Genomic DNA, 17731 nt, shown 5'->3' with positions numbered 1-17731 from the left:
AAGTCTCATCATCAGGTCACCTTGGGTTTATAGGGGAATTCTGCTGAGTGTGAGTGGCATGTCATTACAGTATACATCATCAGGACCCAATGGGGTAATGGAGCTCAAGCAGGGGTGATTAAGAGAAAGTGGACCTTGGATGCCATATGACCAGAACAAGGACATCAGTAAAACAAGATATGCACTATGTATAGATTATAGGTATATAGGTGGAGGTGGTGGGTTCCAAGAGGGTGGGGACTGAATTTGGGCTTACAAAAAGGATATTAAATGGCAGCATGGCAAATTAATGGACCGGTAATTAAAAAAAAAAAAATACAGCTTACATTTTACAAAGTGTTAAATCTTAACAAAAAATTGATAAAGGGTGGGGTACAAAAGGACATCACCTTAGGTGGCTAGGCCAGTGTGTCTAAATATCTTGTACCCAACCTATTTGGCTATTGCTATTTTGATCTAAGCAGAAGCCAAATCAGTAATCACTCACAAGCTTGCTCAAGTTATACAGCAGTCGCCTCCAGAAGCCCTGATGAAGCGCAAGTATTGAGCCTGAAATATGTTGGTTTTTCGTCTAACCTTCAGTCATGTGCAATAAAAAGGTAACTGACTCACATTATATCTGTGATGCTCTTGCCAGTTTAAATTTTTTCTGATAATCTCTCCAATCAGGAGAAAGAAAATCAGAAAAGGGTATTTTTAGTATTTTTTGTAAAAATGGGAAAGGTTTAGAACTTCTGATAAAATTATTATGCTATCCATTCCTAACTGTCCTGGTGATATCAGCTCTCAGCATTTCTTGTACTGATGTCACAGGGATAGAAAGTGAAGGCAAATGGGGTTAAAAAATTTAAATCTGCCAGACATTTGAATTAGTCCTCCTTCTAGCCAAAAAAAAAACCAACCAGACTTTACAATGTACACAATCCAATCATACAGAAATTGTAAAAGCCAATTCACACCTTACATGCACTTTCCATCTTTTTCTTTTCCCGTTTGGGTTCTAAATTTACATGATCTACATAATAAAACAAACATTAATCACAACACATATAATTGCTTTCAAGATTAATTCCTTATAAGCATACTAAAGGGGTTAAATATTCTAAAAGTAGGGGGTTCACTCAGATGAGTGCTGAGTCCTTTGTGCTGAGCCACTGTTTTCTGCATCTGCATTTGCCTTAGAGCTGTGTGAAGGCAACCCATAGAAGTGATACTGTATTAGAAGATGAATGGCGCGCCTCACTTACAGAGCTCAAACCAAAATGAACATAATGTGACTTCCACTAAAAGTGAAAATAATCAAATAATTCATATATCATAAAAATCATAAACATATAAATCCAAATGAAAACTTAAACAAAGTGGTTGGTGCAAAGTGATAGTCCCAAATCAAAGTGTAACTCACATAAGATAACATTAATTCATATAAAGTTCATCATGTTCTTCCAAAATAGTTCATGCTTGTGATTTTCTATACAGGTAATAGCAGTGATGAAAAAAATATAAGTAGTATCCCACATGGGCGTCCGCAGAACTTCTTTCAAGGAGGGGCATCATTTTAAGTACACCCATGTTCCACCCCTATTCGACAATGTCATCAGGGTCAGAGACTGCAGACATACTACAGGAGACGGTCAGAGACTGCGGACAAAGTACATATACATTACACCCCCATACACCCAGATACATTACACCCCCCATACACCCAGATACATTACACCTCCATACACACAGATACATTACACCTCCATACACCCAGATACATTACACCCCCATACACCCAGATACATTACACCCCCATACACCCAGATACATTACACCCCCATACACCCAGATACATTACACCTCCATACACCCAGATACATTACACCCCCATACACCCAGATACATTTCACCTCCATACACACAGATACATTACACCCCCATACACCCAGATACATTACACCCCCATACACCCAGATACATTACACCCCCATACACACAGATACATTACACCCCCATACACCCAGATACATTACACCTCCATACACCCAGATACATTACACCCCCATACACCCAGATACATTTCACCTCCATACACCCAGATACATTACACCCCCATACACCCAGATACATTACACCCCCATACACCCAGATACATTACACCCCCATACACACAGATACATTACACCTCCATACACCCAGATACATTACACCCCCCACACACAGATACATTACACCCCCATATACCCAGATACATTACACCTCCATACACACAGATACATTACACCCCACACACACAGATTACACCCAGATACATTACATCCCCCATACACACACACACATTAAACCCCCATACACACATATATATTTCACCCCCCCACCGAGATACATTACACCCCCCCCATACACACAGATTACACACATATACATTACACCCCTCATACACACATATTACACCCAGATATATTACACACCCCATACACACAGATTCATTAAAAACCCCATACACACATATACATTACACCCCCATATACACATATTACACACAGATACCCTCATACACACAGATACATTACACCCCTCATACACACAGGTTACACCCAGATACATTGCACCCCCATACACACATATTACACACACCCCCATACAAGCATATTACACACAGATTACACACAGATATATTACACCCCATACACACAGATACATTACACCCCCCATACACACATATTACACACAGATACATTACACCCCCATATACAAATATTACACACAGATACATTATACCCCTCATACACACAGATACATTACACCCCTCATACACACAGGTTACACCCAGATACATTACACTCCCATACACACATATTACACACAGATACATTACACCCCATACACACAGATACATTACACCCCCATACACACATATTACACACAGATTACACACAGATATATTACACCCCCCATACACACATATTACACCCAGATACATTACACCCCCATACACACATATTACACCCAGATACATTATACCCCTCATACACAGAGATTACACACAGATAAATTATACCCCATACACACAGATACATTACACCCCCCATACATACAGATTACACACATATACATTACACACATATTACACACATGTACATTACACTACCATACACACAGATACATTACACTCCCCCCCCCCCATACACACAAATTACTCCCAGATACATTACACTCCCATACACACAGATACATTACACCCCCCCCCCCCCCCCATACATACAGATTACATGTGTGCAGTGTTCTCTGCATTAGCCGATAATTCATTCATTCATTGATAAAAAAAAAAAAAAAAGCGTGGGGGTTCCCCTAAATTCAATTACCAGGCCCTTCAGGTCTGACATGGATATTAAGGGGAACCCTGTGTCAAATTTAAAAAAAAATTGACGTGGGGGTCCCCCTAAATATCCATAACCAGACCCTTCAGGTCTGATATGGATATTAAGGTGAACCCCGCATCAAATTTAAAAAAAAATTGACGTGGGGGTCCCCCTAAAAATCCATATCAGACCCTTTATCCGAGCACGCAACCTGGCAGGCCGCAGGAAAAGAGGGGGGGACGAGAGAGCGCCCCCCTCCCTCCTGAACCGTACCAGGCCACATACCCTCAACTTTGGGAGGATGCTTTGGGGGTCTGTGACCCCTCAAAGCACCTTGTCCCCATGTTGATGAGGACAAGGGCCTCATCCTCACAACCCTGGCCGTTGGTTGTGAGGGTCTGCGGGCGGGGGGCTTATCAGAATCTGGAAGCCCCCTTTAACAAGGGGACCCCCAGATCCCAGCCCCCCCTGTTTGAAATGGTAAGGGGGTACAAAAGTACCCCTACCATTTCACAAAGAAAGTGTCAAAATGGTTAAATAAAACAAACACACTTTTGAAAAATTCCTTTATTAAAAAAAAAAAAAATAAATAAAAAGATTCCAGCGGTGCTAATCCACTCTTGCTATCCAGCGGCGGGTCTCCGGGGTCCAGCGATGGATGATCATATCCAGCGACGGGGGATCTCTCAGTCCAGCGCTGTCCATACATCCTTCTTCTGTCTCCACTCCGGAGACACTGCAGAGATCCCAGCGCTGACGTTTCTTATATTAGGAGGGCGGGGCCACCCGTCACCTGACCCTGCCCCTCTGACGCTGGAGAGGGAAGCCAGGGGTTCCCCAGTGACGTGTGGGTGACCCCGTCCCCTCTGATGTAACGCAGGTTTCTGTTACATCAGAGGGGGCGGGGTCACCCACACGTCACTGGGGAACCCCTGGCTTCCCTCTCCAGCATCAGAGGGGCGGGGTCAGGTGACGGGTGGCCCCGCCCTCCTAATATAAGAAACGTCAGCGCTGGGATCTCTGCAGTGTCTCCGGAGTGGAGACAGAAGAAGGATGTATGGACAGCGCTGGACTGAGAGATCCCCCGTCGCTGGATATGATCATCCATCGCTGGACCCCGGAGACCCGTCGCTGGATAGCAAGAGTGGATTAGCACCGCTGGAATCTTTTTTTTATTTTTTTTATTTTTAATAAAGGAATTTTTCAAAAAGTGTGTTTGTCTTATTTAACCATTTTGACACTTTCTTTGTGAAATGGTAGGGGTACTTTTGTACCCCCTTACCATTTCAAACAGGGGGGGCCGGGATCTGGGGGTCCCCTTGTTAAAGGGGGCTTCCAGATTCTGATAAGCCCCCCGCCCGCAGACCCTCACAACCAACGGCCAGGGTTGTGAGGATGAGGCCCTTGTCCTCATCAACATGGGGACAAGGTGCTTTGAGGGGTCACAGACCCCCAAAGCATCCTCCCAATGTTGAGGGTATGTGGCCTGGTACGGTTCAGGAGGGAGGGGGGCGCTCTCTCGTCCCCCCCTCTTTTCCTGCGGCCTGCCAGGTTGCGTGCTCGGATAAAGGGTCTGATATGGATTTTTAGGGGGACCCCCACGTCAATTTTTTTTTAATTTGATGCGGGGTTCCCCTTAATATCCATATCAGACCTGAAGGGTCTGGTTATGGATATTTAGGGGGACCCCCACGTCAATTTTTTTTTTAAATTTGACACGGGGTTCCCCCTTAATATCCATGTCAGACCTGAAGGGCCTGGTAATTGAATTTAGGGGAACCCCCACGCTTTTTTTTTTTTTTATCAATGAATGAATGAATTATCGGCTAATGCAGAGAACACTCATTGAGTGTTCTCTGTATTATGGGACCCGACAATAGCCGCAAGTGATTTTAAAAGACTTTTTTTCCTGCACAAATGACACTTTGTGCAGGGACAGTTCTAAGCACCAGAAACATGTGCCCCTTCACAGGCATACTATAGATACTCCCCAGCTACGAAATTTAAAGGAATATTACACTTTTATTGTTTCACTTTAATCATTATTAAAATCACTGCTCCTGAAAAAACTGCAGTTTTTAAAACTTTTTTTTGCATTGATCCATGTCCCCTGGGGCAGGACCCGGGTCCCCAAACACTTTTTAGGACAGTAACCTGCATATTACCCTTTAAAATGAGCACTTTAGATTGTGAACGTTCGAGTCCCATAGACTTTAATAGGGTTCTAAAGTTCACACGAAGTTTAGGTCTGTTCGCAGGTTCTGGTGCGAACCGAACAGGGGGGTGTTCGGCTCATCCCTACTCCTGACACACACTCCATGTTGTGCATGGGACTCCTGGCCCTGGGACATGCAGCGTGGTGCCCCCGATTGATATGCACACTTGCCTATAGGTAGCAAAAGCCCTGCCGGGGGGGGGGGGCACTTGATCCCCCTTGCCCCTATATGCGGACGTCCATGGTATCCTGGTGATAGAAACACACTCCGAATTCGTGTTGACAAATGGGCTCACACCACACTTACCAGAAAGATTTAAACCCTTTTCTCAAATGAGGTCAAAAAAGTTTGAGGTAAGTGTACCTCCAGGTATGAACTGTAATTAATCCTCCCTCGATGGTCTGAGTAGATTAATGCATCAGAAACGATTCTCCTATTTCCTTGTCAGGATCGGCATGCCAGTAGACAAGATAACTCCTCTGGATGGACTTCTGTGCACAGGCTAAAGTAGATTCTCTTTCGTGCTTACGAGAATTGGACATTGACTAACAGATATGTGCATGCACACACGAGCCGCCGCTCATTCTCATGTGCGCCGATACCTGCGTGAACCTGTGACAGATGCTGGTGCCAAAAGGGTTATTTAAACTCAGCCAGTGCTCATAATCAGTACTGCTTTGTCTTCAGCCTCCCATGTAACCTGTGATCCTGTGAACCTGTACCTTGCTTTTAGTTGCTGACCCGGCTTGTCCTGACCATTCTCTGAACTCCACCTGCATCAATCTTGGCTTGTCTTCTGACCTCCATTTTCTGCTCCTTTGGCTCCTGCTTCACTGATCTGTTCCAGACCCGGCTTGTTCCCTGACCATGCTCCTGTCTGTGCCCTGTACCTGATCCATCCTGTCTGTGTATGACCCGGCCTGCCTGACTCTGCTACTCTGTCCGCTGTCGCCAGTACCAGCTGCCCGCTTGCCTGCTTGCTGAAGCCATATGACAACTTCACCTGCCCAGCAAGGATATCTGCCCTACTGCTAGCAAGTCTTAGCCCCTGTACACACGGTCGGAGATTTCCACAACCAAATCCGTCGGATTTTGCCCGTCGGATTTTGTCCGTCGGATCTTGTCCGAAACTGTTGCATACACACGGTTGGACAAAGTTGGCGAAAAAATCCGATCTTTCAGAACGTGATGACGTAATTTCGTTACGATGGGACTACATTCAGGCTAGTAGCCAATAGCTTTGATGTAGGAATTTGATCTGAGCATGCGTGGCACTTGGTCCGATCAAAATACTCTACACATGATCGGAGTATGTCCGATCGGCCCAGTTGGTCGGGAAATATTTCCAACATGTTGTAAAATCTGGTCCGACGGATATTCCGACGGAATCAGTCCGATGCAGACCACACACAGTCGGATTATCCGACGACGCGGTCCGATAGGACACATTCCGACGGATTCTCCGACCGTGTGTACAAGGGCTTACAGGCATTCATGCCACTCTGCACTCCTGCGCCTCCTGTCTACACTATCAGGGCCTCGGAGTCAGAGGTGTAAAAGAGGCCTTCCTCATCATATCAGGCTCTGCTACCAGGTACGTGATAATCCTTAATGAGTGCAGTACTTTAACCACTTCAGCCCCGGAAGGATTTACCCCCTTCCTGACCAGAGCATTTTTTGCGATTTGGCACTGCGTCGATTTAGCTGACAATTGCGTGATTGTGCGACGTTGCACCCAAACAAAATTAAAGTCTGTTTTTCCTCACAAATAGAGCTTTCTTTTAGTGGTATTTGATAACCTCTGTGGTTTTTATTTTTTCCTCTTTAAACAAAAAAAGAGCGACGGTTTTGAAAAAAAAGCAATATTTTTTACTTTTTGCTATAATAAATATCCCCCAAAAATATATAAAAAACACATTTCTTTCTCAGTTTAGGCCGATATGTATTCTTCTACATATTCTTGTTAAAAAAAAATCGCAATAAGCGTATATTGATTGACTTGTGCAAAAGTTAAAGCGTCTGCAAAATAGGGGATAGATTTATGGCATTTTTATTATTTTTTGTTTTATTAGTAATTACGGTGATCTGCGATTTTTATCTTGCCTGCGACATTATGTCAGACACGTTTGATGCTATTTTGGAACCATTGTCATTTATACAGCGATCAGTGCTATAAAAATGCACCAAAGACTGTGTAAATGACACTGGCAGGGAAGGGGTTAAACACTAGGATGCGATCAAGGAGTTAAGTGTGTCCTAGGGAGTGATTCTAACTGTGGGGAGGATGGGCTACCACTGACATGACAGGGGGCAGTGATCTCTGTCATGACACAAGGCAGAATGGGGAAATGCCTTCTTTACAAAGGCATCTCCCTGTTGTTCCGCTCTGTCACACGATCTCGGGCACCCGGCAGACTTTGCCACGGGCATGGTCACGGAGCACGTGTCAGGCATGCACGCGCCCACAATGCTGCATCTTAAAGGGGACATACCTGTATGCCCATTTGCCCAGTCGTGCCATTGTGCCAACGTATATCATCGTGCACTGGTTGGCATGTGATTAAAAGATTTATTCCGAATTTTATTCTCATTGGTCTTAATTAATTTTATTGTTTTGTGCAGATTTTCCTTATTATTTATAGTAACCTATAGAAGTAGATGCAGCAGCCACACAGACACAGTCTTATGTCAAAATATGACATGGATGCAGGAATCGGTGCACGGACCCAAATTCAGACACTTTTCATTCGGATTCATGTACCCGCTGCTGCATGCATGTCAAATTTTGGTGTGTATCCTTGCAGTTGCTTCATCTTCATCCACTTCTATAAGCTACCTGGGCACAGCTCCAAGGCAGATGCAGAAAACAGCAGCTCAGTGAACAGGACAGGTGCAACGTCCTTCTGAATGAGCCCTAAAAATTGCTTCATAATATACACAGGTGCTAGAGGATGTCCTGACTGATTTTTTAGATACTAATGAAACTAGAAAGTTCTGACAGTTCCAAAGCATCCAAATAAATCAAATTGATGCCCCGAGTGAACCCTTAGTCCCCCAGCAGCTGGGGCTTTCCTCTTCTCTCCAATGCTTACAATGCAGGACTGCTGGTCTTGCATTGTACATGGTGATGTCAGACTGTGACCAACAGTCACAGTGCTGAAGAGTCTTGGCTATGATGGGATTGCACTGAGAAGAGGAAGCCTGCAGAGGTTATGGATAAGGTGTGTAAAACTACTTTAGAATTCCAACCAGATTTTTATTGCTGTTTGTACACTGGTTGGAGAGATTTGTCCTTACTTTCTGTCCGAGAGACACCTATTGCTGTTATTTTAACTTCCTGTTTCCATCCCTCAGGGATCATTCTCTAAACATGACATATTTCTTTAAAGAATTGGTCCCCTCACCCCTCAATAGGTCATGTTTTCTAGATTTCCGTCACTTTGCACAGTTAAGCCGCGTACACACGGGCGGACTGTATGGCCTACTTAGTCCGTCAGACAATCCGACGGACAGTCCGTCATACTTTCGAATGAACGGACTTGACCACACACGGATGCACAAACAGTCCGTCGAAAGCTTGCACGATGACGTGTACAGCACGTACGACGGGACTAGAAATAGGAAGTCCAATACACAGCAATGCAACCTTTCGCCGTGTAAATCCTTTCTGAGCATGCGCCATTCTTAGTCCGTCGAACTAGCCTACTCACGAGCGGATTGTCCGCTGAAACCAAAGTATGACGGACAGTATTACGGAAATTCCGAAATACTTAGTCCGCCAGACTGCACGCTGAAAAAGTCCGCTGAAGCCCACACACGAGCGGACTGTCCGCTGAAATGTGTTTCGACGGACTAAGTTGGCCAGACAGTCCGCCCGTGTGTACGCGGCTTTAGAATGTCTAACAAATAACGAGACTGTGATCGCACCCAGTAAAACAACGCAGTCAGAACCTGTTATAACTGCATGCGTGATGACCTTGAACATGTTTGAACCTGCATGACAAGCATTAACACTCTATGAAGTTCAGTTGATTGTGAGTCGCCATTTAGTTTGGTTGTGTTTTCTGTAGTGTGCCGAAAAAATGTAGAAGTTTAAAAGTTAAACAATGTGTCAATTTGAATTTTTTTTTTCTGCCTTCACCTTGGTCACATCACAAGAAACTATCTCCTGCATTCGAGTTTAACCACTTACAGACCGGACCATTTTGCTGGTCAAAGACCAGACCACTTTTTGTGATTCGGCACTGCGTCGCTTTAACTGACAATTGCGCGGTCATGCGACGTGGCTCCCAAACAAAATTGACGTCCTTTTTTTCCCACAAATAGAGCTTTCTTTTGGTGGTATTTGATCACCCCTGCGGTTTTTATTTTTTGCGCTATAAACAAAAATAGAGCGACAATTTTGAAAAAAACACATTATTTTTTACTTTTTGTTATAATAAATATCCCCCAAAAATATATAAAAAAAAACATTTTTTTCCCTCAGTTTAGGCCGATACGTATTCTTCTACATATTTTTGGTAAAAAAAATCGCAATAAGCAATTATTGATTGGTTTGCGCAAAAGTTATAGCGTTTACAAAATAGGGATAGTTTTATAGCATTTTTATTAATAATTTTTTATTATTTTTTTTTTTACTAGTAATGGCGGCGATCAGCGATTTTTATTGTGACTGCGACATTGTGGGGGACCCATCAGACATTTTTGACACATTTTTGGGACCGTTGGGACTGCTATATAAATGCAGTGATTCCTGTGTAAATGACACTGGCAGTGAAGGGGTTAACCAGTGGGTGGCAGTGTAGGGGTTAAGTGTTCCTAGGGGTGTGTTAATAACTGTGGGGGGGTAGGGCTTTCATTTAGTGAACACTGATCTCTGCTCCAATCACATGGAGCAGAGATCAGCATCACTAGTTGCTAGGCAGAATGGAGAAATGCTGTTTACTCAGCATTTCCTCCATTCGGCCTCTCCGTGAGACGATCGCGGGGATGCCCGCGGCGATCGAGTCCGTGAGTCCCGTGACCGGACTCACGGGGGTCCCGACCAGCGCGGGAGCACGCCGGCGGCGGCGCGCTCCGGATGGCAGGGCGGCATTGAATATTGGACGTACCTGTACGCCAATGTGCCTGCCCGTGCCATTCTGTCGACGTACATCGTCGTGCGCTGGTCGGGAAGTGGTTAAAGACTGGCTTTGCTGACGTCCCTTCTGGCTATTGCTTGCTGTTCCACTACTTTGATCTCTGACTTCTGACTTGGCTGACTATGCATTCCGGTTACTGAACTTTGGCTATGTTTTGACTACGCTTGTTCTTTTTACTTTTATTATTAAACAAGTGTGATTTAACTGTACTTCTATCTCGGTTTGATTTCGTGGTTTCTGACACCCAATTTTGCACCATGCAACTTTTACATTTTCCCAAAAGTTAAATCAGTGCTTAAGGGGACACGTTTTGAGTCAGTAGATGCTGTAAAGAAGAAAACGGCAGATATGTTGAAACAGCTGACAGAAATTGATTTTCTCCATGCCTTCAACCAGTGGAAAACAAGACTTCAGCACTGTATTAGTGCAAATGGTGAATATATTGAAGGGGGCAAGTATTAAATTTATACTACATATAAATAAAGGTGAGTTATTTAACCACTTCCCGACCAGCGCACGACGATGTATGTCGACAGCATGGCACGGGCAGGCATATTGGCGTACAGGTACGTCCAATATTCAATGCCGCCCTGCCATCGGGAGCTCGCCGCCAGCGGCGCGCTCCCGCGCTGGTCGGGACCCCCGTGGGCATCCCCGTGATCGTCTCACGGAGCGGCCAAATGGAGGAAATGCCGTATAAACAGCATTTCTCCATTCTGCCTAGCAACTACTGATGCTGATCTCTGCTCCATGTGATTGGAGCAGAGATCAGTGTTCATTAAATGAAAGCCCAACCCCCCCACCGTTAGTAACACACACCTAGGAACACTTAACCCCTACACTGCCACCCACTGGTTAACCCCTTCAATGCCAGTGTCATTTACACAGGAATCACTGCATTTATATAGCAGTGATTGCTGTATAAATGACAATGGTCCCAAAAATGTGTCAAAAATGTCCGATGGGTCCCCCACAATGTCGCAGTCACAATAAAAATCGCTGATCGCCGCCATTACTAGTAAAAAAAAATAATAAAAAATATTAATAAAAATGCTATAAAACTATCCCTATTTTTTAAACGCTATAACTTTTGCGCAAACCAATCAATAATCGCTTATTGCGATTTTTTTTTACCAAAAATATGTAGAAGAATACGTATCGGCCTAAACTGAGGGAAAAAAATATTTTTTTATATATTTTTGGGGCATATTTATTAAAACAAAAAGTAAAAAATAATGCGTTTTTTTCAAAATTGTCGCTCTATTTTTGTTTATAGCGCAAAAAATAAAAACTGCAGGGGTGATCAAATACCACCAAAAGAAAGCTCTATTTGTGGGAAAAAAAGGACGTCAATTTTGTTTGGGAGCCACGTCGCACGACCGCGCAATTGTCAGTTAAAGCGGCGCAGTGCCGAATCGCAAAAAGTGGTCTGGTCTTTGACCAGCAAAATGGTCCGGTCTGCAAGTGGTTAATCAGTCTCGTTATTTAATAGACACACCTCATATACTAAATCTAAATTAGCGACTTGGTGTTTATGACAGATGTTTTATTTTTGAGAAACTTGCAAAACATGGTCTTTATGGGGTACTTGAGGAGTGAGGGTGGGAACCACTGCTTTAGAGGATCAGCTAAGGGTTTAATATTAATGTAAAATGACAATGCCTCAACATGTCTTAATATTTTTAAGTATTCTTCTTTAAAACTGAATTTAGGTAGAATTAAAAGCGGTGCTCCCTTGCATTGCAAAGGTTGAGTGAATGTTTTATGTCATCTTTATCCTTCGGTCCCACAGGTGTCCTCCAAGAAATATGACCGGTCCACCAAAGCTGCTTTTTGGGTGCTCCATCAGTCACAGGCGCTTCAATATCATTATGTACATAGCATGGCCAACAATCCTTCATTGTATTTGAACACTGAGAACCTGCTCACAACTTGGAGCATCAAAGAGAAGAGGAGAACACAGTCTGCCGGAGGGTGAAGAATAAGTAAAGTAAAACCTCTATTTATGTTACTAATAGAGAAAAAAAGAATTTGAACCCTTTTCTACAGTAGTCAGAATCTTCAAAACAAAGGAAAAATGCATTGTGTACAATAAATATTGGACTTCTTTTTTTTTTTACCAGACTGTCTTTTCTTCCTGTATCTTAAAAAACCAAAGATTCCCAGGCCAATCAGAAGAAGGATGATGACAATGGTGGCAGTTAACCAAGCAGTCATATTGGAGTTTGAAGGTTTGGAATCTGGAAAACAGAAATGCGGGCCACTTGAGCATTTGTGAGACATTTCTAATAGAAGTGAGGAATTAATTCACTCCTGTCCAAAATCAATTTACAGTATGTATGTTCTTTAGTACCAGAACTTGGGGTGGGGATTTTTTTATAACTGTCCTTCCTTTGGAAGCCACCTGAGGACAGTTTGTATGGTTGGTGGCACTAAATCCAAGCTCTAGTCCTAATTGACCATCAAGAATCGATCAGGGTGGTTCCTGATCATGTGATTAGAATGCAGGCTATGAGATAAGCTGGACAGCTAACAGCTGGAGCTGTAGAGAGTCCAGAGAAGGACAACTTGATTAATAAGGTGGCTGGAGGACCTAAATTATGAGAAAAGACTACAAGCACTAACTTTATTCTCCCTAGAGAAGAAACGTTTAAGAGGAGCTTAAGTATGAATGTTTTCAGTCCCAGAGAGTGTAAGAGGACATGGGACCACACAATGAGACTGAAAGAGAAACGGTTTAACCTTAAAATGGTGTAGTGAGTTTTTCACTGTCAGGGTGGTTAGGATGTGGAACTTTCTTCCACAATCGGTGGTGTCGGCAGGAAGTATGGATAGTTTTAAAAGACTCTTGGATGTGCATCTTAACAAAAGCTATTTAAGGGGGTATGGGAAATGATTTTTCTACACACACACACACACACACACACACACACACACACACACACACACACACACACACACACACACACACACACACACACACACACACACACACACACACACACACACACACACACACACACACACACACACACACACACACACACACACACACACACACACACACACACACCCCTACACAGGTTGAACTGGATGGACTGTTGTCTTTATTTAACCTTACCAACTATGTAACTATATAATGATCACATGCAGGTTGGAGGCTTAATTTGGCAAAATAAGTCTTTAGTCTGCAGTACAATTGTACTGCAGTCTGAAGGTGGCAATGTACTTCTGTTTAATATTGCAATTGTGAAATGCAATTACAGCATTAAAAACCTAATATATAAATACTTTTTTGAGGATTTGTCAGCCTATAATAAAATTTAATATTCTGTGGCTATGAAGGGGTAAAGGGAGGATGCTGGATATGCATCCTAATCATCTTTAGAATTTGATTGGGAAGATTACACCTTTAAAGCGGAGGTCCACCCTAAAGTGGACCTTCCGCTCATCGGAACCCTCCCCCCCTTCGGCGCCACAATTGGCACCTTTCAGGGGGAGGGGGGTGCAGGTACCTGTACAGTACAGGTATCTGCACCCACTTCCGGGATAGCTCTCTGCAGAAAGGGGCGTAGATTACGCCCCTTTACGAAAGTCCCCCGCTGCCTGCTGGGAAACACACAGATCCCAGAGACAGCGGGGAACATCCTTATTGCGCAGCACGACTCGCGCTTGCGCAGTAGGGAACCAGGAAACGAAGCCGAAAGGCTCCACTTCCTGATTCCCATACCCAAGATGGCGGCGGCAGCACCCGAGAGACGATTGAGAGATCAGCTTCGGGTGCCGACATCGCGGACGCGCTGGACAGGTAAGTGTCACTATTTTAAAAGTCAGCAGCTGCAGTATTTGTAGCTGCTGGCTTTAAAAAAAAAAAAAACGCGGAGTCCCGGCGGACTCCCGCTTTAATGTTTATAAGTGATAATGCTGGTTCATTTCTACAACTCAAATCTATGAAAAATAGCTGTTCATAAGGACCTCTGTTTGCATTTTTGATTTTACCAATCAGGCTCTAGGTAAATGCTCAGCAAGTGCCAATCAGAATCACAAGCACCTTTTTCATTGTGGGTCAGTCTATGCTAACCAATACCCAGGGACCTTTGTTGTTAACTATCAACTCAAAAGTCCCTAGATACTGCTTATCTGTTGAGATAGACTGACCCACTTTGAAAAAGCTGCTTGTGGGTCTAATAACTTGTTGAATGTTTACCTAGAGCCACACCTTACGCTATGGCATTTACTGAGACAAGCACAAATGCTGACACTGCTGGGGCATTCGTCCAGCCAATACAAGTCTTAGACAATAGTACACAAGTGAATGTGTCAAGGATGTCTCAGTGGCTACCATTATGTCGCGTACACACGACCAGACTTTTCGACGGACTAGGTCCGATGGTCTTCCCGACGGACTTTCGGCGGAGTTCCGACAGACTTTCCAAATGAATGGACTTGGCCACACACAAGCACACCAAAGTCCGACGGATTTGAACGTGATGACGTACGACCGGTCTAGAATAAGGAAGTTCTTATTTCTAGGTACGTCGGACTTTTGGGGAAAAAAAAAAGTCCGCTGGAGCCCACACACGTCGTAATATCCAATGGATTCATTCCGTCAGACCTAGTCCGTCAAAAAATTCCGGTCGTGTGTGCGCGGCATTAACCCACTCAGCAGGAAGGCTATTTTCCTTTGCAACAGTTTAACGTTTTTTTGGGATTCCATTTGCTGAATCAGACTGTATCAGATAAAACCCACTATATTGGCCAACCTAGAATAAGATTCTCATTAGGAAAAAATAAAATATAAAAGAAAACGTATATATATATATATATATATATATATATATATATATATATATATATATATATATATATATATACACACACAGGTCCTGGTGGTCATTTGTCTCAAGTACAGAGAGTGATGTAAAATCAAACATTTTAGAGCTGTCACAGAAACAGGAGGAGAAGGGAAATCTTCCACATGTTTATTCAACAGCTGTCAGGATTGCCCATTGCCTTGCAAACATTTAATCGTACACCCTATGGACAGGAAGTGAAAAAAAAATCCCTGACACAAAGTCGGCAGCAAAAAAGTTGAGAAGGGCTTTAATCAGGGATGAGCCAGGATATCCATTAGGTCATGAGTCTCTTTGTGTATGTGTATCTGCAGTGCGGGGAAGTCCCCAGCTGCAGCTGATTGGACAGATTGGGGTGCAATCAAGTAACAGCTTCCAAAGGTTCTGTTTGGAACAACTCACGTTATCCTCAGTTCTAACCATTCCCTACTCAATCTAAAACAAACTGAAAAAATGTTAGGCTTTACATACACTTTAGGATGTTTTTGGTGGTCTTGTATGGTGTAGTAAGATTTAAAAGACTTCTGTGGATTATGGAAGCTCCTTTCAACTATCCTGGACTTGCTCCTGCGCCAAAGGGTCTCCTAATTATTATTATTTATTTTTTTTACGGAAAGAAAAAGAGACAGGGCATCTAGTGGGAGACATTCCCACTATTCAGTAAAAAGAAAAAAGAAGATTCAGGACCTGGGTGTGTCATGTGGCCATAGATTTAGGTGAGTGTTTGGGGCATTTGGTACAGTTTTTTTTTTAACTATTGGGACAATATTACGTTTTTTTTTGTGTTTGTGGGAGGAGGGTGTTCTTTGCCAGACTCCAAATTCAACAAAAACAGGCAACGGCACATTTACTTACATTGCACAATGATATTGGTGGTTTGATTAATGGCCCCAAGATTATTGCGAGCCAAGCAGTGATATTTATCTGCCTCGCTGGCTGTTATGTCACTCAAATAGAGCATAAGCTCACTCCCATTGCCTTTGCTGAGTGTGTCATTCTCTCCCTTGATCCAGGTCACCTGAGCTCCTGGGTTACTGTCCACTGAACATCTCAGAGCCAATGAGCTTCCTTCTTGAACTGTCACTTCTTGATTTGTGGTAAGGTTGGTGCCAGTGGGGTTTTGTAGTTCTGTAAAATGGATTAAAAAAATATTATTAAAGAGGTCATGTCTGTAAACCCCCCACATTCTACTGATACTTACCTCTCCAGTAATCCTCAACATTCCTTTATCCATTGCAGCCACAACCAGGCTACACTGTGCTAGTATCAAAGCCTAGAGGAAACAGTGACGTCACTGCCTTTGTCATGTGACAGTGCTCAGAGCTACTGATTGGATGCTAGACCAGAGCAAATTAGATCAGTTCACAAGCTCCCCCATACATGGAAGTACTGGGTATTTTGTGCCAGCTAAGCCAGATGAAGATGTGAGGGGAATCACTGGTGAGGGTAGTAACAGTGGGTTGGGGACATTTTGAAGGGCAGCATCACTTGACCCTGAATGGACAAACTGAGTCTTTTTAAATAAATTTTCCTGGCAAGAAAAGAAAATGTTGACCTGTGAAAATGGGGTCCCATCTCTGACTCATTCACATGTGTAAATGACATCTTGTGCCACTGAGCTCTGTAGACAGATAAGGAGAAACTGGGAAACATGAAAAAGAAATGAGAACTTGACATGCTGGCTTCATGGGCAGTCAGTCAGGAACTTTAGTTAAAGTGGTTGTAAAGGTAGAAGTTTTTTTATCTTAATGCATTAAGATAAAAAAATCTTCTGTGTGTAGCAGCCCCCCTAATACTTACTTTAGCCCCATTTCTATCCAGCGATGTGCACGAGTGCCTCAGCCATCTGGGACTTTTCCTCCTGATTAAGTTCAGTCAATCAAAGCCTGTAAGCCAATCAGGAGAGAGAGCGGCGGGTTCAAACCATGGCTCCATGTCTAAATGGATATTTAGAGCTGCGGCTCGGTGCCCCCCATAGCAAGCTGCATGCTGTGGGGGCACTCGGCAGAAGGGGAGGAGTCAGGAGCACCGACGAGGGACCCGAGAAGAGTAGGGTCAAGGATGCTCTATGCAAAACCATTTCACAGAGCAGGTAAGTATAATGTGTTTGTCATTTTTAAAGAAAAAGAAACAAGACTTTAGTATCACTTTAGGGGCTTGCTGGCCCACTTTTA

The 17731-nt window shown here is 43.5% G+C and overlaps 1 protein-coding gene across 1 annotated transcript in view; it reads right to left on the bottom strand.

Annotated features, from left to right (window-relative positions):
• The window catches only part of LOC143933375 (uncharacterized), an 85655-nt gene that overhangs the window by 3239 nt on the left and 64685 nt on the right, over positions 1–17731 (bottom strand). Inside the window, exons 15-17 of the mRNA XM_077456243.1 lie at positions 16413–16685; positions 12825–12944; positions 960–1015 (exon numbers count right to left, since the gene is read on the bottom strand). Coding sequence (XP_077312369.1) covers positions 960–1015; positions 12825–12944; positions 16413–16685 — 449 coding nt within the window. The remainder of the gene's footprint in view (positions 1–959; positions 1016–12824; positions 12945–16412; positions 16686–17731) is intronic.

This window comes from Lithobates pipiens, unplaced genomic scaffold (genome assembly GCF_037356315.1).
Source record: "Lithobates pipiens isolate NorthernLeopardFrog02 unplaced genomic scaffold, aLitPip1_a1.2 Scaffold_27, whole genome shotgun sequence".
In the NCBI taxonomy this organism is placed as follows: domain Eukaryota; kingdom Metazoa; phylum Chordata; class Amphibia; order Anura; family Ranidae; genus Lithobates; species Lithobates pipiens.
Note: the sequence above shows the minus strand (reverse complement) of the source record. Positions and strands in the feature narration are given on the sequence as shown.